This window comes from Copadichromis virginalis, linkage group LG1 (genome assembly GCF_057382275.1).
Source record: "Copadichromis virginalis isolate Kocher_CV1m ecotype Utaka linkage group LG1, C_Virginalis_male_GT1.1, whole genome shotgun sequence".
Classification (NCBI taxonomy): domain Eukaryota; kingdom Metazoa; phylum Chordata; class Actinopteri; order Cichliformes; family Cichlidae; genus Copadichromis; species Copadichromis virginalis.
The window spans coordinates 23,682,415-23,704,680 of record NC_140618.1 but is presented as its reverse complement, the minus strand read 5'-3'; the positions used below and the strand labels follow the sequence as shown (position 1 = coordinate 23,704,680).

The 22,266-nt window shown below is 40.2% G+C and overlaps 1 protein-coding gene across 4 annotated transcripts in view; it reads right to left on the bottom strand.

Annotated features, from left to right (window-relative positions):
* Positions 1-9,861: 9,861 nt before the first annotated feature.
* The window catches only part of kif18a (kinesin family member 18A), a 51,959-nt gene continuing 39,554 nt past the window's right edge, over positions 9,862-22,266 (bottom strand). For 2 of the 4 annotated variants that reach the window (XM_085455391.1, XM_085455404.1), the window contains exons 14-18: positions 18,984-19,034; positions 13,513-13,879; positions 11,145-11,237; positions 10,894-10,985; positions 9,862-10,574 (exon numbers count right to left, since the gene is read on the bottom strand). In XM_085455391.1, coding sequence (XP_085311517.1) covers positions 10,441-10,574; positions 10,894-10,985; positions 11,145-11,237; positions 13,513-13,879; positions 18,984-19,034 — 737 coding nt within the window. In that variant the 3' untranslated portion in view covers positions 9,862-10,440. The remainder of the gene's footprint in view (positions 10,575-10,893; positions 10,986-11,144; positions 11,238-13,512; positions 13,880-18,983; positions 19,035-22,266) is intronic. The other 2 variants (XM_085455396.1, XM_085455402.1) reach the window with 2 other exon arrangements.

Below are 22,266 nucleotides of genomic sequence, written 5' to 3'. Positions count from 1 at the left end.
CCATGGTAACACTTCATTTGAAAGGGTGTGGATAAGGCTGGCATTACACTTTCATGGAAACCTGATCATGAATTTAACTTTATGATTGCTGCTAGTGCCATTTAATTCAGAAATGCAGCCTTAATTGGCTAAATGCTAAGTCCAACGACAACATTTTTCTAAAACTTTGGGTCAGTTGGAGAACAGTTTTTGACAGTGAAGAAGCCTATAAAACATGAGTGACACTTCACCCATTGTGCTATTAAATCTAGGGTCTGATATACTAAATAGTGCTGATCAATTCAGTACAATTAACTATTACTCTGGGAAGCTTCAGGTCTTGGCATTCATGTGGCCATGTCCACATGTAACAATTACAAAAACAATCCAGACAGAGCTTGAGAAACACCACAACCACCCCAAAGCAACACAGCCTTCAAATATCTGGAAAATAGCTAACTAAAGCAAGCGGACAACAACATTTCCATATACATAAATACCACATCACACCACCATTAAGGTGAACAGGGTAAAGCTGATCCACTTGGAGCAACCATAGCAGTAATAAGGTATGCAAAGGCGGTAAGTTATGGTACACAATAACTCCTGTCATAAATTTCTGAAATTTTTGCTGAAGTCCCATTTTATGCACAACCGGTGCATTTATATATTATTTTCATTTAGAAGAGGAGGGTAGTTTCTGATGAGCAGTTCATTTTTTTCATCCACTGCCATAACGGCCGTTAGAAAAGTTTAATGCAGGAGGTGAGGACTAAGGTTTATGTGATCTGCAGGCAACTGTAAAGAAAAATCTGATTGTTAAATTTTTACTTTTCTTCACAATAAACTCATGCTTCCAAATAAATAAAAGTATAAACAGCATGGTCTTATAAGCTTTCACTGATTTCCAGAATGCTGGTCTGTCATTGTTGTCATTTATGCTTGCTTGGTTAAGTTTATGCAATAAAACATTTTGGTTAGGTTTACGAAGAGGTCATGATATTGGTTAAATTGAACATTTTTTTTATTGTTAACCACAACAGTCTTCCATTTACCCAAATGGGGTTAAAATGTGATGGTTCTTGCCAAAGCATGATCAAGGTTTAGTAGTGAGAACAGGTTAGTAAAAGCCACTCGGTAAGTGCACATTTGCTTGGATTAATATAATTTGCTTAACAGGTTCAATAGGTTTTGGGTTACATGTGTATTGTGTGGCAATATTCTGGATCAGTTCCCAGACTTTGTGTTAAAGTAATGCTATGTAAACAAACAAAGGGAGAAACAATTTGAAAATTTTGGAGCCTCTGACAACACAAAATCTCCACAATGCAACACCAACACCACATCACACTGTAATATTAAAAATATTAGCTAGCATTGGTATAAATGACTACATATCATTCTACTCTCTGAACCTTAAGATATGAGAGTGAGTGCAGCCTGGACAGGTGTACACAGACAAACAGGTCTCTGAATTAATTTAACATTTAACTCTGTAACATAACAGTCTATGGGGACTGACAAAGATTGATCAAGAAGTTACCTTCAGACCTCAAAAATGAAACCAAAAGTCCCCAAAACCGCTGTTCCTCTACCTCCCACTAGGCTGGTTCTAAGAGGACTAACGTGTCCTCTTAGAACCAACCTAACGGGATTAAAAAGCACATTTTACAGAAATTTTACATTTTGCACAAAAAAAAAAAAAAACAATCAATAAAAATGGCAGCCCCTATCTCATAAAAACTCAGAGTGGATTAAATTATTTTATACCTCATGTATGTGAATGTGCTTTTGGTTCACTTTAAAGATTTGCCTAACTTATATTATCGCTTTCTATGTGGTACAGACATCCAAGAAATCTGTGCTTCATTTGTGGTGAGTCAAAGTTCCTCTATTTTACAAACCTGTTACCCGAGCACCAATTAGCAGGTGGATCACATCTATGCAGTGTATGCAAGCAGCTGCCAACCAAGCCAGCTAGTTAGCTGATCACTTAGCAATCCACCTTCTCATCCAAACATGGTAACTTATGGCTTTAGAAAATACACAAAACATGAAAAAGCTTGCACTGAAGCTTCAAAACCAATATTGATCTTGTTTCTCGCATGAAGACCTCAGGAAGATAGGAATCATCAGCAGGAGGTACTGTTTTAAAACATATATTTATAGATTTGTTATTAGCTGTTTACATAACAACTTTAAATTTCAATAAGGAAGCGCCTATGATTTTGTTGCAGCCCTCCAGCCAAAGATAAACCTGACAAAACCTTCATCAGTTTACTCCAAATAACAATCAGATTGTCGTTTGGGATTGGACTGGTGAGATATTATGTTCCCAACAATAATGTGTCCCGTATTTCTAGGAACTGCAGATGAAATATAATTAAAACATTGCAACAATCATGTGCACCCTAATACTGAAGGAGAAACAAGTGTGAGAGTAATAAGGATGTTAAAGGCTTTAAGTTGTACTAACATAACAAGTGCAAAGAAACCAACAGTAGAGTGATACGAATGTGAATCGAGCAGTTTGTACACACCCACACAGTCCTGAGAGGAGTTCTAATCAGGCAAAGAAAGTGAAAACACCTGTGTGGGTGTAACATGGATGTGGCTCTAACTTTATTTGAAACAAAACCAATTAAACCCAAATAAAAAGTTGCTCCGTTGTTCGATAAAAAGGATGTCAGGAAGTGTAAATGGCCCGTGGTGTTGTGTTGAGACTATAGGCTACTGGCTTTCCCCCTGCAAGAACTACCTGCAGGGGGAAGGCCAGTGTAATCTTAACACAAGCTTGTTTTAACCAGCCTGTGTGAGCACATACATTTTTTACTAAATGGGCAGTGTGGCTGTTGAGTGTTTACTGGTGATACTCAGACGGGGGATTCTCGGTTAAGATTAAAGTTGTCTGGTCTATACAGGCTTTCCCAGCTCCAGGTTGGGAGTGCATTAAAAATGGCTAGCAGGACTTTTTCTTCAAATATTTACTTTACATTGTAATTTACAGGATAATTTATGAGAATATAAAAGTGTCAGGCCCACATTGTGTGTACTAGATGCAGTAAATATTAGCTCAGTCACACTAGAGTGAAAATAAGATGGCAGCCTGCTTAGAAAAATTGGTGGCTGTCCTGTGATTGCTTTCAATTTTTTCACATTTGGTGAGCACTTTTGATCCCATTTTGATTGCGTGGGTCATTCCTAGTCACACAATCATGACAGATGGGTGAATTTTTGGAAGTAATTGCAGTCAGATTTAAAAATACAAACAGATTGTCAACACGTTACAGTCAGTCTCCGCGAATGAGCACAAATTGTCTGCAATGCGTCTCTTTGCAGCAGGGAAGTCAATTCGGTTGCAAACCGGTTTTGTCCTGGTTATATTCCTATATAAACCAGGTTTCTGAGCTCCTATGACAATTTGCGGTTAAATTGCTGTCCTGCAGCAACTACATCAGTATTTCTGGAGGAATATAAAGTCCTGGCTAGACTCTATATACGTATGTAGATGACAACAGATGGCAACACCTTTTCACTGATTTCTTACAGCTAATATTATCACAAACAGACAATTTGATCCCAGTCAACTGGAAACTGATAGCAGACTAACTCCATCTTATTGTTCTGTTTTATTGCCATCAGACATGGCAAACCTGGTCTTGGCTTTAGAATCAACATTTCAAACATGCTCATAAACATGACAGGTCCAAAACATTAAAAGTGAATGCTGTCTAGCTGTTGGGTGGCACATTCTTACTCTTTGACGGCGCAGCCTAATATTAATTGTACCTAATCTGGATGAAGCCTAAAGCAGTCAACGATGTTTTAATGCCCTTTGCCCAGGTTATAACCCCTTTACGTACTTGTTACGACTGTGATTGCAATCATATGTAAATTTGAGTGCGCAGGTGCTCCTCCGTGGTTGGTGCATCCAGGGTGGATGGCTCGCACCGATTGGCTGAGGACCGGGAGGCAGCGAATAAGAAGAGACCGCCAGGGACTGCCATGTCATTCATCCTCGACCCAACCCAAACGGCAGACCGTTCACCGTGTCACTATGGTACTATGTTGGTTAATGTAAGACCATGTAGGGGTGGACCGCCTTTTTGTTTGATCAGTTTTCTCCTGTTTTTGTTAGGCAGGGAGGAAAGTGATTGTCGTTTGGTTTAGTTCTTTTGAGTAGGTAAGTTGTGTTTTTTCCTGAGATAAGCCACATTTTGTTTGTTGTTTTGGCCTTGGGTTCACCCTGAAGTTATGGTATGCTCCCTTCCTTTTTTTAACTGCACTCGTTGTAAATAAATCACTGTCACGAAATATTAAGTGTGTGACGTGCTGCTTGGGGTTGGACGGGGATGGATCACCCTTTATGTTGTGGTCTGGCCGCACCATAACAGTACTCATTTGGTGACAAACATCTTAAAGTGGATATAGTGTCAATTTAGTTGAACAAGAATGTTAGAAAACACAGTTCTTCTCATTTTACCCCCAAGAAGAGGCCACGTGCCATCCATTTTCTTGACTGGGAGCTATCCCAGCTAACACTGGGGGAAAAGCAGCATTCTCTTTGGATAGCGTGCCAGCTTATCACAGGAAAAAATACACACACACAAGCAAAACTACAGCCAGTTTAGCATCACCAATTAATCTAACCTGAATGGTTGACCTGTAGCAGGGAGGTGGAAAAACCCACAGAAGCACACAGAAAGACTCCAGGTGAACCCAGAACTTTCCCCCTAACCACTTCAATCCAATTTCACCATAGGTGAAGTATAAAGTACAATTAAATCACAGCAAAGTGGCTCCCGTTGCTTGGTCATCAGTGATAAACTTTATGGTACGAACCGTATCCGCTAATATGCCAGAAAAACAGGATGCTGCAAAGTAAACGATAAACAAGGGAGAATTTTACATGTTTTAGGGGAACAGTGCGTGTGTGAAAGGCTGCCGGGAATCGAAGATGATTTGAATGGACGCATGTTTCACAACCATCCACAAGAGGCGGAGTCACCCATCCACCCAGCGTGCAGTCTTCCTGGAAGTTGCGGTAAACGGTAACGAGCATACACTCATGCAGTGTATAAAACCACTAGGTTTGGGATTTAAACCCTGTCTCCATGGCAATTGCTGCAATGATGACAAATTTTCTGTTTCAATAAACAAAATGGCAAAAAAAGAAAAAAAAATCCACAACTCTGTGCGTGTGTGTGTCAGGATTTCACTGATGCACACGTCACATGTGTTACACTGAAGGGGCACATCAACACCACAGGACATTTTACACGGTGTGCCTCACAGACAGAATGAAGCAGAATTGGTTTGTCAGAGTTTGTATTTGCAGTCTGCAGGATCAGACTTTAAGTCAGCAAAGTACTTCAGAAGACGCTGCAAATCGTGAAATGTTTATTTGCAAGGCTACCTGCACCTTGCAGCTCATTCTCCCGAGGATGAGTCATCCACAGGCTACATACAGTACATTTGAGGTGAGCTTTGGATAAGCTCCTGGAGGAGAATGTAGAGGGGCAAAGAACACTGCTGAGCCATCACAGATGTACTGATTTTCTGTCACATTGTTTCACAACAGGAGACATTACCTGGTAAAGGAAACTGTAAATCTCACCCATCCTTCCCCTCCCCTTCCCTCACGATTACCACCGCACAAGGTCCTGTCAACAGTCAGATGTGTATTGATAAAGAGAGCCAGATATTTGCTGTCACATCTTTTTTCTCTCTCTTTTCCTCGCAAAATATGCTGGCTGAATCAACTGCAGTCAGAAATGAAACGGTTCTGCAACTGCTGGGTGATCAGCGAGGATGACAAACACATAACCATATATAAATAAAATCAGATAAATCTCTGCTGCACTTATCACCATCACCATCATCCTCTCTGTGCTCCAACATGATCAATCGACAGGCTTTACAAAGTCAACAAAATCAGCAGCTCTCAAACCCCAGCACTTTGTAATGTGTCCAGCGCAATGTTCCGTTTATGAACTTGCTTAGTCCCTTAAATGTTTTAAAATAGTGCAATAGTGCCTACAATTAAACCAAGAGGACCCATTCAAATGAAAGAGAGAAGAGCACTAAATGCTCACACTGGAGTAGCCAGAGTGCAGTCTTGGATAAACAACCTAAACAAATGATCAAACTCACAATTTTCAGAGCACCTGATGAATACATTTATAAACTCTTACCTTGTCTAGAGTACTACACCAAACCACCTTTTAAACCGAAGCACGTCTCCAAATGTGCTACACTTCAACAAACAATACAGGCGAGTTTATTGTGTTGTTAAATCTCTGTTCCTTTGCTTCCCACAGTGGGATTTACTGGACACAAATGTGCACGGTGTAAACAACCATGTTCACATCCCTGTTTTACATGCCAAACCTGGGTGCATCCCAGGAATTTCCATAAACCCCATTTAAATATTTGCATTAGGCATCACGGGACGGGCCAACGAGCAAACGCAAACCTTTGGTGCTTTTCTTATGCTATGTTTTTGTCTCAAAAAAAGAAATGAAAAAAATTGAATGAATGAAAGTTTCTTTTATGTTATATATGACTAAGAGGTCACAGATTTTTCTTGTGCCCCCCCCAGGTGTCACAGCCATGTGATTCAAGGCCAACAGAGGAAAAACAAAAGCCAAAAAAAAGATTAGTGGTAAAAAAAACAAAAAAACCCAAAAACAAAACAAAAAAGGACAGACACTGGTGGTCAGCGCTCCACTCTGACATATTGCTTTAAGATATCAGGTCATCTAATTAGACAGGGGGCGAAAAGTTCACAGCTGTGACGTGCGGCCTTGTGGGAGTCAGGAACATTGCAGGAGAGATCATACGGTTTGCTTTTATACTGAGCGGTCTGCTCATATAATGGCAGCCAAACAAAACAGAAGGTTTCCAATCAAAAATGTATTAAGGATCATATTAAATGCAATTGTGATTTGTGTGTGTGAGATGGTGTGTGTGTGGGGGGGGGGGGGGGGGGTTAGCAGGTTAAATGTGGCAAATGCTTCACAGGCAAATGTTTCATGGACAGCCAGCATCTTTGCTTTGAGCAGCCCTGTCTGTTGTCTGCTTTTAATCACTCACCTCTGACTCTGCATGAGGTTCACTGAAGGTTATTATGCCTGTAATGAGGAGCAATGAATAAAGGAGTAAAATCTAAATTCCTCTGTATGTGCTCCAGTCAGTCTGGTGATGAGACTAAGACAGGTACTGGTGATAACATGATGGCAATCAATCAAAAAAAGAAAGAAAGAAAGAAAAGAAAGAAAAGAAAGAAAGAAAGAAAGAAAGAAAGAAAGAAAGAAAGAAAAGAAAAGAAACGAAAGCACTCCTTCTTGAGGGCAAAATGCTATTAAAGTCCCTGCCATCTTCGTTTAACAGTAACAAAAATAGAGTTAACAACTTTGTGACGCATTTGCACAGGGGTGTCTTTTACTAACAAATGACAACACATAGCATGTAATGTCTCTCAGGGAGGCGAGATAAAACAATGGGTCCGACATGATCTGAGATTCTACCTGCAGTTGCTAAGCAACACCCACCTCCAACCTCTCAATCTGTCCCATTGGTCAGCAGGAAAAACGCACAAGGCGTCCCATTGGCTAAGAGAAAGTTAATAAACTTTAGCCAGAACCTGCCTCCCTGTGTGCGCACACACACACACTCTCTCTCTCTCTCTCTCACACACACACACACACACAATGAAGAGATTCTTGTGAATGAGAGCATGAGAGGGTGTCAGTGCTTGCGCAGTACAGTGCTGATATATGCATTGAGCTCCTGAGCTAAAAATAAAGATCACACCGAATGCTGTGCCACTGGAAGTTGCAAGACTGAATTCAAAGTGACAAGTCTAGTTCTCTCCAGACAGAGCAATGAGGTCCCACCCTCATAATAGATCCAGCAGTTTTTTTTGTCTTTGGTTTTTAGTATAGATTTCAAACAGAAGCCTGTTCCCAGTGATTCACCACATTTCATCAGTCTAAAAATGTAACACAGGGAAGCCCAAAATATCTTCAAGGCACAACTTTAAAGTGGCGTTTAGCAGTACTTTCCAAAAAGAAAAAAAAGTAGCTTCTTATAAGACCATGCTCAAGTATATTATAATGTATGTCTCTTAATTAAAAAAAATAGATATATATAGATATATATCTATATATATCTATGCTGTATTTAGCTTAAAAAAACTGGTGTGGCAAACGTTGGATACTTATTTCGTTTTTACTTTAATCCTGAGTCTCTCTGTTACATATCTATTTCAGCCATTTGTTTTTTTTTTTTAAATGAATTTAAGCTCATTTATCTGTTATTCTTAGCTAAACAATTTATTCATTAGTTGTAGCTGTTTAAAAGAGCTCGACACAAATAAAGAAAACACAAGCAATTTAGGAAACGATTTCACAGGTTTCACAAAACATGTGCATCATTTTAAAAAGTGAGAAATTAACCAAGTACAGAACCAAGTTGAAAATTGCCTACAGTGCATTGGCGCTGCACAGCGCTAACGCATTGACGCCGTGCAGCCCCACACACGAGGCAATCCGCGTGAACTCGCTAACGGAAATCTGCCATGTTAATGCGGTTATGGCGTTAACGTCATTTTAACGAGATTAATGCTGATAGCACTAACATAGTGAGTCAAGAAGAAACCTATTGCATTTTCAATTACAGTGTAACTAAGGGAGAATTCAGGGTCACCTTATCTATTAGCATTATCAAAAAAGTAGTTTTAAGTCTTATCCTAAAAGTAGAGAGGGTGTCTGTGCTGAATTCAAACTGGGAGCTGGTTTCACAAGAGAGGCCTACAATGAATTAGTGCATGACAGTAAACTGATAAGTAGTTTTCTTTTCAATGCAGTCCACCACGATTCCTTTATTGACCACTATCACTCTAACATACCTTCTGTATAAGAAAAAGACTTTTTTTTTTTTTTATGTATGAGGCAACACCAAAGTGATTTGTATCTCCACCTGGGGATCTTTTGCTCAGTATAAAGGAAATCAGCAGCTATATTGACATAAGCAGAAAACTTGATGGCCCAAATATGAAAGAAAAAAGTAGTCATATATCAACATTTACAGACAGCTTTGCTTTACATGCCTATTTGCAGCTGTTAGATTTATTTATTTATAAATGCTCCAGAGAGACCTCTTTGGTAAGGAAACTTAATTCTCTGATCCTGTGATTTAACCCTAACAGCACAAAGGTCCCTTGTTCAAATCCATGCTAGGGCCGTTCTGTGCTCTCTGTGCATATGGTTGAATGCCTTATCTTGCTGCGAGTGGTGCTTAAACCCCATATGAGAGCCACTTTGACATATTTGCCTTACTTGTATGAAGCCTGAATTAAGTTGCCTACATTGGTGTTGGAGTGCAGCCTAACTTTGTGCATTGTTCCTCCTTACAGCCAATACTTCCAAACAGTAACAATGTGACAATTGTGTTACGCTTTGAAGGACAATTGTAAATGGTCTGGCAGTCTCCACCTTTTCCATGTGTTCTTTTTAAACATATTTTTGGCAATTGAACAAAAAACAAAAACAAAAAAAAAAAACCAGAGCAAAAAACACCCAAACACAACACCAAAGTACTTTCATCTGTAAAGATAGCATCGCTGGAATCACGATCTCTTTCCTAAAAGCATATGAATGTTATAGGAAGACAATAAGAGTTATGTGTGACTCACTCCTAGCTCAGTTCAATTTTGCCTGCCATTGTATTTTTCACCTTCTCTGAGGCCGTCTGATGTCACTTACTTAGTGTTGGAACATCTTGTAACTGAAACGTCATTGAGAACCACATTCACGCGCAGCATCAATGGCACAAAAAGCAGATATTACTTTCTTTTTTACTTTTTTTTGATGAAAAGGATCTTTTTATTGAAAAACCACAGATTCTCTTACAAGCACTTTTATTATGAAATATCTATAAACCCATGTTATTACCTGTACAGGATAAAAATAACACAAACAGCTCAGAGTCGAGCAGTTTCGATGTTATTAGCTGCCCTGGTTAATGTGGTCACCTAAAAGCTGATCACCATTTGAAAATAGATCAAAGTACATAATGTACAAAAATATCTGCAGGACACACAGTGATTTATCCATTTTTTTTCTTTTTGCTGTTAGTGTGAACATAACTTTAATAATACAGGTTAAAATACAAAGAAAGGCTCCAAACTAATACAAATCAAGAATAATCTGAATGTTCTACAACTGCCCATACAATGCTTATGTACAAGTGAAAGTTCACTTCAGTGCAAGGCTGAAAGGAAATAAAACGCGACTCAGTAGAACTTTTATCCAATTACATTTAGCATTTCTGTATGATTGAGCACTTTCTTCTAAGCTTTGGAGAAAAAAAAGATCTTCTAAAAACACCAATGAGGATGGAAAAGGTTCAGGGTCGAAAGTGTTTTTAAAGGCGATATGACTTGAGCTCAGTGCTGCCTCACATGCGTTTAGCCACTCGTTTCAGCTGCTGAGATGTTTTATAGAAAATGGACTTGGGTTTCTGCGGTTCAATGAGGTTAAGATATCCTTCAGAAGCGCTCCTCACAACTCTCCGAGGCTTGTTCTCTGAACCTGAGGAAGAAACACCAAACAGAGGATATGGTCAAGAATAAATAAAACTGTACTCCTCTATTCCCGATGGATCTCAGTAGCATTCGGTTACTGATCGCTAAATTCATATGTAATGTGATGAAATCAAAGCATCCTTCTGGTTCACATGTAGAGCAGAATTAATTCTGGAGTTATGAGAGAGATGCACAAGTCAATAAATGCGTTTGGTCTTTCAAAGCAATATCTGGTGTCAATATACACTGTGACCGTTTGCTGGGTCAGGCATTCAATGTTCTGGCTTTACAGTGTGTGTTTGTGGATGTCCTGTTTTGACACTTACCAACAAAACGATGCACTCTGAGTGGCCTCTGGGCCACCAAGGAGTCTTTCTTTACGCGCTTTGCTGCATGTGTTAACTCTTCTCTGAAGCTGCTACAGCACAAAAAAACAAAAATACAAAAGAAAAACAGAAAACGTAATCAGGGCCAGAAACTCAGCACTGTCCTGTCAGAAATGTCTGTTGTCACTTTTGTGGCCATTTTAAACAGCTTTAAGAGCTTAATTGGCCAAAAACACAGAGAGGTATATTACCAGTTAAACTTTCGCTTCCCTTGTGCAGCAGACGTCATACTCATGTAGGTCGGGTTGGTGCGTCTCGCTTCTTGGAGCGGTGCGATCTGTTGTCTGTAGAGCAAAGGTTCATGTTACATGACAAGTCTGCTGTTTGGCACATTTCCCTTCAAATCCACCTCACCTATCTTAATTTTTGTTGTGTATTTCTCAGCTTGATATCTGGTGTGCATGCAATCAGAATTTGGATATACCAACTTTGCTGTCAAAAAGTTGGCTTATGCAAAATGAGCATCCTACCTCATTTTCAACAGTAAATCAATGATTTTTGGTTGGGTGTGGCTCTTTTTTTTTTTTTTTTTAAACAGGACTCTGTAATCTTGTGGCAAACTGATCTTTCTTTTTCTTTACGACATCACTTCAGTTCATTGAGGTTTGCAGATTTTCATTTATGCACAGCTCTCTTAAGGTCTTTCTGCATCATTTCAGGTTGAGGTCTGGACTTTGACTGGGCCGTTGCGACACCGTGATTTTTCCTTTTCAGTCATTCTGCTGGAGATTTGCTGTTGTGCTTGGGATCATTGTCCTGTTGCTTAACCCAGTTTAGGCCAAGCTTTAGCTGACAGATAGATGTCCTTACATTTGACTCAAGAATACTTCGAAGTTCATGGTTGACTCAGTGACTGCAAGGTGAACAGGTCGTGTGGCTTTAAAACAAACCCAAATCATCGCCCCTCCGTGCTTGCCAGCTGGTACGAGGTGTCTGTGCCAATATGCTGTGTTTGTTTTTCACCAAATATAGCTTTCTGCATAATGGTCAAAGTTCGCCACTTTGGTCTCAGCTGTTCTAAGGACATTGTTCCACAAGCCTTGTGGTTTGTTCTGGTCAAACAAGTAATATTTGTTCAGTCTTTTTCTAATTGTACTGTTATGATCTTTAACATCTAACATGCTAACTGAGGCCTGTGGAGTCTGACATGTAGCAATTTTACTAAAGACTGCACAGTCTGACGTTGGGGTGAATTTACGACGAGGTCTGCAGCGGGGAAGATTGTGATGTTGTGTTAATGCATACCAGAATGCGCTGCTTTTATTAAGGTGTTCATATATGGCAAATTAATTGTGGATGTTGCATTAACCATACGTAAAGCTCTGGTCTTTTTTCCTCCATCTAGCAGCAGCTGGAGGGCAAGTGCTCTCTTAAAGGCTGGATTAGCAATGATGGTAAATGGCCTGCATTTGTATAGCGCTTTTCTAGTCCATAGGACCCCAAAGCGCTTTACACTACATTCAGTCATTCACCCATTCACACACACATTCACACACTGGCGATAGCAAGCTACATTGTAGCCACAGCTGCCCTGGGGCGCACTGACAGAGGCGAGGCTGCCGGACACAGGCGCCACCGGGCCCTCTGACCACCACCAGTAGGCAAACACGGGGTTAGTATCTTGCCCAAGGATATTTGGCATGCAGCCAGGATGCAGCCTGGGATCGAACCACCGACCTTCTGATTAGTGGCTGACCTGCTCTGCCACCTGAGCTACAGCCACCCACAATATGATATTTATTATTTGAGGAAAAAACAGCTTGTCATGATGCAGTGTATTTGTGCTGTAGTGAAGATGTTTTGAAACCAGGCAGATTGTTTGTGGAGCCATTTCATTGTTTGAGGTGATGCGTTTTGCTTTTGAGGTTGGTCAGGAACAAATTTATCCAACAAGTAAGAACGATTCTCATTTTGTTTGGCACTTCCAGCCGAAGACACAAGGTCACTGCTCAGCTCAGTTGACTTAAGCCTCTTTGCCCAATGTTCCACTCTGAAGACTTGGTGCTGGTGAGAATAACTCTACTCTCTATCTTGTTTTGATTAAAGTCTGAAGGATTTACCAGTTGTGGGTGGTTTAGTTACCGTGTGCTTTGAAACATTTAGGGGATGATTTTAAAGATCTTGTGGAAAGAATTAAAAGGCTGCATTAGTACTTGTAAACCAGCTTTTAAAAATGTAATTTGTTTAACTAATTCTGTTAAGAGTCTGACTCATACAGTTTAACCCACTGTGCTTCTGCTTCTGTTTTTGTAACATTACCAGCTCGTGTTGAGAAAACCTGTTTGGTGGATGAATAAAGGGGTTATAGATCAAGTATTTTTTCAGCTCTCACTCAAGACTAGCAAGAGAAATCGTGTGCAAACTGTGCAAAAACCTAATGTGGAAATGTGCCTGAATGTTGCACCAGGGAGTTGCCGTAGCACGAATGCTGGAGTTGTTTTGCTGTCTTATACAATAAAAAATTAAGCTCTACTGTAAGATACACTCACTGAAAGCATAGATAACAGCTGAAACAAACATTTGCCGTTAAAATTAATTTTTTTTGTTTTTTTATTTTACCGTTTGGTGGTCATCTGATTCCCCTCCATGGCTTTGTTAGGTTGACCCGAGACGTCTGTGGACGTTGATGCTTGACACGGACTACTGCTGCTTATTATGATGGTTGCGTTACTTGCAGCTTGGTCTTCATTGTCTATAACTTCAAAGGTCATGTTTGGATCCATGGCACTGGAGGAGCCTGGCAGCTGGGCCTGGGTGTTTTTTTGACACGGTTCTGGCGTGCACTGGAGAGGAAACACGTCCTCCTCAAATTCTTGGCTAGCAGCAACTGTGCGGGGGCTTTGCGGTGGAAGTAACGCAGATAAATTTCTCCTGATGGGCATTCTGGGAAGTGATTCCTGTGCCACATCTGTTTGATTTCCTTTGCCTGGAAAACCAAACAGCAGCAGTAAAATCAGTCCAAATCAGAAGACACAATAATAAACAACATTATTCCCACCAACAGGAAAGATAATGGCTGCTCTTATTTTTATCAGGGGCCTAACATTTTCTTAAAACAAATCTAATTATTTATATATTTGTTTTTTCTGTTTTACTGATATCTTTTTTGATATCTTTAAAAGCGCCCAGACTCAGTAAAGAAAACAAAAAGGCGTGTTGCATCAATCTATCAACTCAGCAAATATCTGATCAGATTCTGATGAAAACTGCGGGTTGGTTGCTTATGCATGGCACTGTCAGTGCTAATCAAAACACACCCACACAGCCCTTTGAAAGCAGATTGATTTTTTTTTTTCTTAAACTGTTGGAACTCTTAATGAATATAATTAAAATTAACTTTAACTTTGTTGCTTATTTGGTCAAATTTTGTACAAAGCATTTCTCAAAATTGTTGAGACCAACACATTTCAATGACTGTTAAGACCAACCCATTTCATATACGGATTCTTATCAAAAAAACTAATATTTGAACAGTCACAGATGGTCAAACCTGGACTGAGAAAGTGGAAAAAATTAAAGTGGAATGCCCCTGTATACTGCTTCCTGTTTCCTGAATTCATTTCCTATGCACACACTGTGTATCCAGAGTTTATTGCTCCAGATGCCGTATGTGTTTTCAGCCGGTCACATGATGGAAGAGGATGTAAGTCAGCAATGTCCCCATTTTATTCCGTGACTACAATGTTTGCTAACAGTATTAAAACCACCTCTGCAATAGGTTATTTATATTTTAGAACTGAACATTTTGCAGCGTCATTCGACCATTTTCCACACGTGGAAGCGCACGGAAAGGTTATTCCCCCCGTATGGACTTGATCGACACTTAGCAACTGAGTGTACCTTTGACGATTACTGTGTTTGTTGACTATTTTGTCAATAGACCTTTGTATCACTTCTTAGACAATAATTCAAGCCTGTGGCCTGCCCCACATTTGGTCCTTGAGAAATGATTGGCAACAACTAATAAGCTGATATTATTTCGACCTTTCTTATCAACGTGTTCCTCACAACTGCGGGCCTTGGAAGTGAAAGCAAATTAAACCACTTTAACGGTAAACACATTTCTTCCCAAATGATGCAGTCCCCAATACTCTATCAGTTATACGCGCTTAAGAGTAAGCCCTGAGCTAAAGAGTGCAATTTAAATAATGTCACAGAGAAATTAGACCGTTCCCTTAAGTTACACTAAAAATGTGATCACTGGTGTTGGAGCCATTATGCACAGTTCCCAACCTGTAAACATTAACTCTACAAAGTCAAAACTGAGGCGTGCATTGTTATTAAAAACGTGGAGCTTAAACACATAACAGTAGCTACAACTGCTGGTGTTGTTCTGCTTTGTTTTTAACAAATTGATTTAAAGTTACATTCTGAGAAAACGTGTAGTATTTTGTGAGAGAACCTGACCAATGCTCTAAGAGGAGTACCGATTCTTGTCAGAAAGTATGACAATGACCTCAACTGAAACACAATTTGGGTGAACAGTTGAAGCGGCCTGTATGATGCTTAGTTAATACGAAGGGTTAAATGTGTCAGATTCTGGTCAATTGGGTTTAGAGACCAGATGTCAACCAGAAATTAGCCCTCCCAGGATGGCTGATGGTGTTCGCTGGAAGAGTGACGCCGAAAACCTTAGTCAATACGGGCCTAGAGACTGTTTGGGGAGAAAAAAGTGCATTCCCTGACCAGTTAGTGAGTTGTTGCAGGGGGTTACTTGCTGTTATAATAACTATTATTGTGTAGTATTTCATTCACTGTGAAAATCAACCTTGAAATGAATGCTGATGTGAATTCGACTAAATATTAACATATGTCCACCTTTTTATCCAAATATGGTCACCCCCCCCCGTTGTATATTATTTTATATCAAGTATGTTTATACAGATGATATTTTCTGAAGCACGTTTTTGTCACATTGATGTATATCCATGTCGCAGTGGTGCATTTAAACACAGCAGCAAGAACAAAAACTTTTACAGGCTCCATCGCAGAATGAGGTTAAATCAAGGTGTCTGCATCCCATTAGCAGTAGTTACACTCATGGCATTTCCTGTAGCAGTGTGGTAGGGGTGAGGGAGGAGGCTAAAAGGGAAAGAAGCCAGCACATAAAGGAAACGAGAACACTAAATGCAAAGGTGAATGACTGATTTATACATTCCCCTAAATATCAAATGCAATATTTAGCAAATGTGAGTCAGACTTCAGACACCACACAGAGTGAGGAAACGGTGATAAATAGACCTTTCCTGTGGCTGAAGTTGTCCCCAGCAATAAATGGCAGCAGAGTTCCTTCAATCACATATTTTTGGCTTGTAGGGGATTAATACATGCATGAGTTGCTATTTCTGGTGGAGGCTGCACTGAATTAGGGTCGCCTGGTTGCTGCTGCCTGTTTTTTATAGTGCGCCTTTTCTGGTTGGTGGAGCAGGGGAGTTTACGTCTGTTGACGTTTTTTCCTGCCCTGCTGTGGATCTGCATTTTCATGAATGAAGCTCAAGAGGGATTGGGAGGGTTAGATGCTAGACAGACACAGAAAAACATTTGAGGGTAGGAGGGAAAGAAAGGTAGAATGGAGGGAGGGGGCACACTGAAAGATGTTTGAAGAAAAAAGGATCTAACGGGTGGGGTAAAAAAAAAAAAAAAAAAAAAAAAAAAAAAAGAGTAGATGGGAGAATTTAGAAACAAGATCGAACAGAAAGATATAAAAAGAACAGCCTGTGGGAGGCAGTGGGAGATAGCTGAATGAAAAATCACAGAACTATTAATAAATGCATCTGTGGTCTTATAATTATTAACAGTAAAAGGCTGAAAGTCTCTTTTACTGTGATCACGTTTGTGTAAATTGCTGCTATAAAGCACTCCACAAAGAGTTAACGCTCCTTTGAAACCACAACCCTCTCTAAAACCGATGAAATTTGATTGGCTTTGCGAGCTGCAGGGTGGAGCTATTTTTCTTAACATGCTGCAGTGACTTCCATTAAGAGCCGAGGAAGCAGTGAGGGACTGACAAACAGCACCATGAGAAGATCAGAGCACTTTGTCTGAATGCTAAAAATAAGCCACCTTAACTTAAAAACCTGTGCCATTTCATCTCTGTATCATTATGTCTGTAAACTGGAAAAATGCTTTTTGTGCAGCACTCGTGTGTATATAACACGAGTGCTGCGTGCATATATGACATGCATGTACGACTATTGCCTCTGGACTGAATCCAAGATGGGCAGAGTTGTTTTTGAAGGATGCAAGTGTGCGTCAGTAAGTGCAAGTGAACTGAGATGAAATTGCAAACTGTACATGATACAAATGAAAGAAAAATAGTGATGCAGTTACTAAGCACCCAAATTACACCACTCATATGATGTGTCATGTGAGTGGTGCCAATCAAGCTGTTGGTTAGTCTCAAAAAGGCTTGCATGCACACCTCTACTTGTCAGTCAGAACATTAAATCCACTGGCAGGTGACGTGGAGCCCAATGATCATCTCTTCGCAAAGCAATGTCCTGCTGAGAAACCTGGGTTTTGGGGTTGATGCTGCTTTTAGTGGATGGATGTAAGCCATAACATTACTTGGATACTACTAAAATTCTTCAGAAAGACACAAACACAGCAGTGACGTCCACTTTACTAACTTGCAGTACTCGAGGTTAAGTCTAAAAACTTCCTGTATCTGTTACTATGATTGTGTTCTTGTTCACATTTTCTGCCTCAGAGGTTACTACTTAGTGGACCAAACCAAACACTGCCGCAGGCCCAGCTCAATCCCCTCCCTTTGCAGCGACGCTCCCAGATGACCGCTGCGTACTGGAAAATAATACAGCCTGCCACATCAGGAAAAGCCGAAGACATGCAACACAGTGTCCAAGTATTCTCTGGGACTCCCGAAACCCTGATCCCATCGGCCGTTTGTGTAATGCACCAGAACAAGCCACGCCCCAAAGGATCTGGCGAGTATGCACTGACGGATTAGTGACTTTAGTGGTTCGAGATACTTTAATGTACCTAAAATTCCTGTTTTTTGTTCATTGCTATGTGCATCGTTATATACTCAATTAAGAAAGATAACTGTATCCATTGGAGTTTTTCCATTAGATGTACCCACAGTTTTCTGGTTGTGTCTAACAAAGCATTAAAAGGCAAAGGTTGTCCATTTAAGTCAAACAAATGCAGCATGTGTGCAGACAGGAAAAGGTGCTGCTATGTGGAACTAATAAGAGCAAATGGAAAAAAGAACAATAAAACCTTGTTTGACCAGCAAAGTATAAAGACTAGTCATGGTCAGACAGACCAAGCAGAGAGTGGAGCCTTTTATATCAGAAAAACAAGTCGGTGCACTATCAGAGCTCACTTATTACAATATATTGCAGGGAAATTTAATAGAGGTGGTGACAAACTCCCTGATGCCTCCATATTTCATTTCCATTCAAGAAACTCTGGTCATCTGGCAGAAGTATTTTCTTCAGACGTAACATTTCCCACAATAAGTTTCAATGAAATGTAGACCACCTGCAGTAAATATCATTACAGGCAATTTGAACAGCCATATTTCACAAAGATTTTTGTGTGACTTTCCCCTAAAGGCTCTGCATGTACAGAGTTCCCTCTAGAAAACAGCTTGCGAGCATTCAGCTCATTTCATTATTCAACTTTTGGCCGGGACAGAGGGTCAGCGGCGCAACTATAAATCACATTATATTACGTGTCTGATTTTTATTGTGTATTTTATGGCTCTGAACAAGTTCTTCACAGCTAAACACAGCAAGGTAGAAATGAAGGCGAACACATCAATTTCCAGTTTACATGGTAATTAATAAAAAAACAACAACAAAAAAACCCTAAAAAAAACAAACACTTTACCAACTGGTTTCTGCTTCCGTTATACATAAAACTGTCTGTTAATTTGTGTTTGAGTAATTGATGGTAAAAAGGTGATGAGGGGGAGCACAAATAGGTGAATGACTAAAAGTGAGTAGGATTAACAAGTACGCAGGGACTTTAGAGTAATTACTAACCAGAGAGCAGAGCTGACTTACCTTTTGGTGATGGAGAAGGATTGCACAATCTTTTCGCGTGCCTCTCTGAACCTGTGAATAAAACTTTCAAGTGTCATTAAAACACTACAGGATCAATTTTCTTAGATTTTCTTTCATACAATGTAACATTTTCACAAGTTTTTTGGTAAAATCACATGGATATATATTTTAAAATTGAGTGAGATGATTCACTGAATGCATTCGTGACAAAGAAGAATACGAAGGTGAAACATTTGTGAGCGCTTCTTATCCAATTTTCTCTGGGAAGGCAGCGCAGATGTTCAGTCAGTAACAAATCGTGATTCTATCATGGAAGAAAAAAAAAAAAAGGCAATCTGGCTAACGTAAAATGTGCAGGACAAACAACATTTTAAAAAACAACTTTGTCAAAGCCAATGCATGATGCACGAATGTGGCAGAGATGTGAAGTCAGGAAAACAATAGCGGCATAAACCTCCAACTTTTATTCATAATGAATTCCCCAAAGAACAACTTCAAGTGTTTTGGCGTGTGTACAAAAACACCTAATAATCATTTACAACCGAAACTATAACCCAAGAGAGGCTGCAACGCCGCTATTCACGAGTGATCGGATTCCTCCTTTTACTGTCGACGTATTTCATTAAAAGTCACCAAAAACGAAAAGTAATACGATACTGAACATGCAAGCAGCGGCGCAGACAGCCAAGTCAAAATTTACTGCATGACAAACAACAGACAACCATCAAAGTAAGTGAATATTGTTGGCCGGCTTCAGTTCATGCTCCACTGTCTGTCATGGCTTATATGTCACGAGGGCCCAGTGCTGCTAGGTCATGCAGAGATGACAGTTAAAAATGAACTGTGCCGTCTCGTGGGTCCCGCCACACACAATAGACCTGGACTAATGCCATAAACACTCCCCCTTACCAAACTACCTTATAGCACAACTGAATTTTTATATTTGATGCTGTAATAAAAACTTGCTTCTAGGTGTCACACATGTAGACTTGGTGTCAGAAGAACTTGTGATCCGAACACTGGATACGCTCAATTGTAAGACAAACTGGGGAGGTACGGGATAAGCATTAACATATGTGAACCTTACATCCCCTTTTCAAAATGTGTTACACTAAATAATGACAATGTTACGTTAAAAATCACAATATACTGAATTCTTTAAAGGTTAGTATTCATACAGTGGGGCAAAAAAGTATTTAGTCAGCCACCGATTGTGCAAGTTCCCCCACCTAAAATGATGACAGAGGTCAGTAATTTGCACCAGAGGTACACTTCAACTGTGAGAGACAGAATGTGAAAAAAAAATCCATGAATCCACATGGTAGGATTTGTAAAGAATTTATTCGTAAATCAGGGTGGAAAATAAGTATTTGGTCAATAACAAAAATACAACTCAATACTTTGTAACATAACCTTTGTTGGCAATAACAGAGGTCAAACGTTTACTATAGGTCTTTACCAGGTTTGCACACACAGTAGCTGGTATTTTGGCCCATTCCTCCATGCAGATCTTCTCGAGAGCAGTGATGTTTTGGGGCTGTCGCCGAGCAACACGGACTTTCAACTCCGCCACAGATTTTCTATGGGGTTGAGGTCTGGAGACTGGCTAGGCCACTCCAGGACTTTCAAATGCTTCTTACGGAGCCACTCCTTTGTTGCCCAGGCGGTGTGTTTTGGATCATTGTCATGTTGGAAGACCCAGCCTCATTTCATCTTCAAAGTTCTCACTGATGGAAGGAGGTTTTGACTCAAAATCTCACGATACATGGCCCCATTCATTCTGTCCTTAACACGGATCAGTCGTCCTGTCCCCTTGGCAGAAAAACAGCCCCATAGCATGATGTTTCCACCCCCATGCTTCACAGTAGGTATGGTGTTCTTGGGATGCAACTCAGTATTCTTCTTCCTCCAAACACGACGAGTTGAGTTTATACCAAAAAGTTCTACTTTGGTTTCATCTGACCACATGACATTCTCCCAATCCTCTGCTGTATCATCCATGTGCTCTCTGACAAACTTCAGACGGGCCTGGACATGCACTGGCTTCAGCAGCGGAACACGTCTGGCACTGCGGGATTTGATTCCCTGCCGTTGTAGTGTGTTACTGATGGTGACCTTTGTTACTTTGGTCCCAGCTCTCTGCAGGTCATTCACCAGGTCCCCCCGTGTGGTTCTGGGATCTTTGCTCACCGTTCTCATGATCATTTTGACCCCACGGGATGAGATCTTGCGTGGAGCCCCAGATCGAGGGAGATTATCAGTGGTCTTGTATGTCTTCCATTTTCTGATGATTGCTCCCACAGTTGATTTTTTCACACCAAGCTGCTTGCCTATTGTAGATTCACTCTTTCCAGTCTGGTGCAGGTCTACAATACTTTTCCTGGTGTCCTTCGAAAGCTCTTTGGTCTTGGCCATGGCGGAGTTTGGAGTCTGACTGTTTGAGGCTGTGGACAGGTGTCTTTTATACAGATGATGAGTTCAAACAGGTGCCATTCATACAGGTAACGAGTGGGGGACAGAAAAGCTTCTTACAGAAGACGTTACAGGTCTGTGAGAGCCAGAGATTTTCCTTGTTTGAGGTGACCAAATACTTATTTTCCACCCTGATTTACGAATAAATTCTTTACAAATCCTACCATGTGGATTCATGGATTTTTTTTTTCACATTCTGTCTCTCACAGTTGAAGTGTACCTCTGGTGCAAATTACTGACCTCTGTCATCATTTTAAGTGGGAGAACTTGCACAATCGGTGGCTGACTAAATACTTTTTTGCCCCACTGTATAATGATACGCACTGAACTGGAAACCTTTCACACAGATGTTACATGTCCGCACTTACCTTAGTATCTTAAGTCAATAAACTGATACTGGCTATTTGATTGATTAGTGTAAATCCAGCTTGAGACACCCCAACACTCTTCTGGCATAAAAAAAAACAACTCCTGTATGGATTTACTGAAGGGGTGCTGTGGTAATTACAAACAAGATGTGGATGAAAAAACCTAGAAGCTTCCTTTTCATAACACAAAACTTTTCCTCCCATAAATGACTGACACAGGCTCATTTAGCATCAAAACCCTTCTCTTTATTTCTCTCTTGCTCTCTTTGATTGCTTCTGGTAGAAGTGAGATTGTCAAATACACCTGAAGAACTGGGTAAATGTATCTCCCCTTATTTCTCCAACTGGATTTTGTGCTGTTCATAATTTCTGTATTCCCCGGTGAACTAAAAACAAACATATTTAACGTTCATTAGCATTACTTGCCCTCCTCTTCACGTATG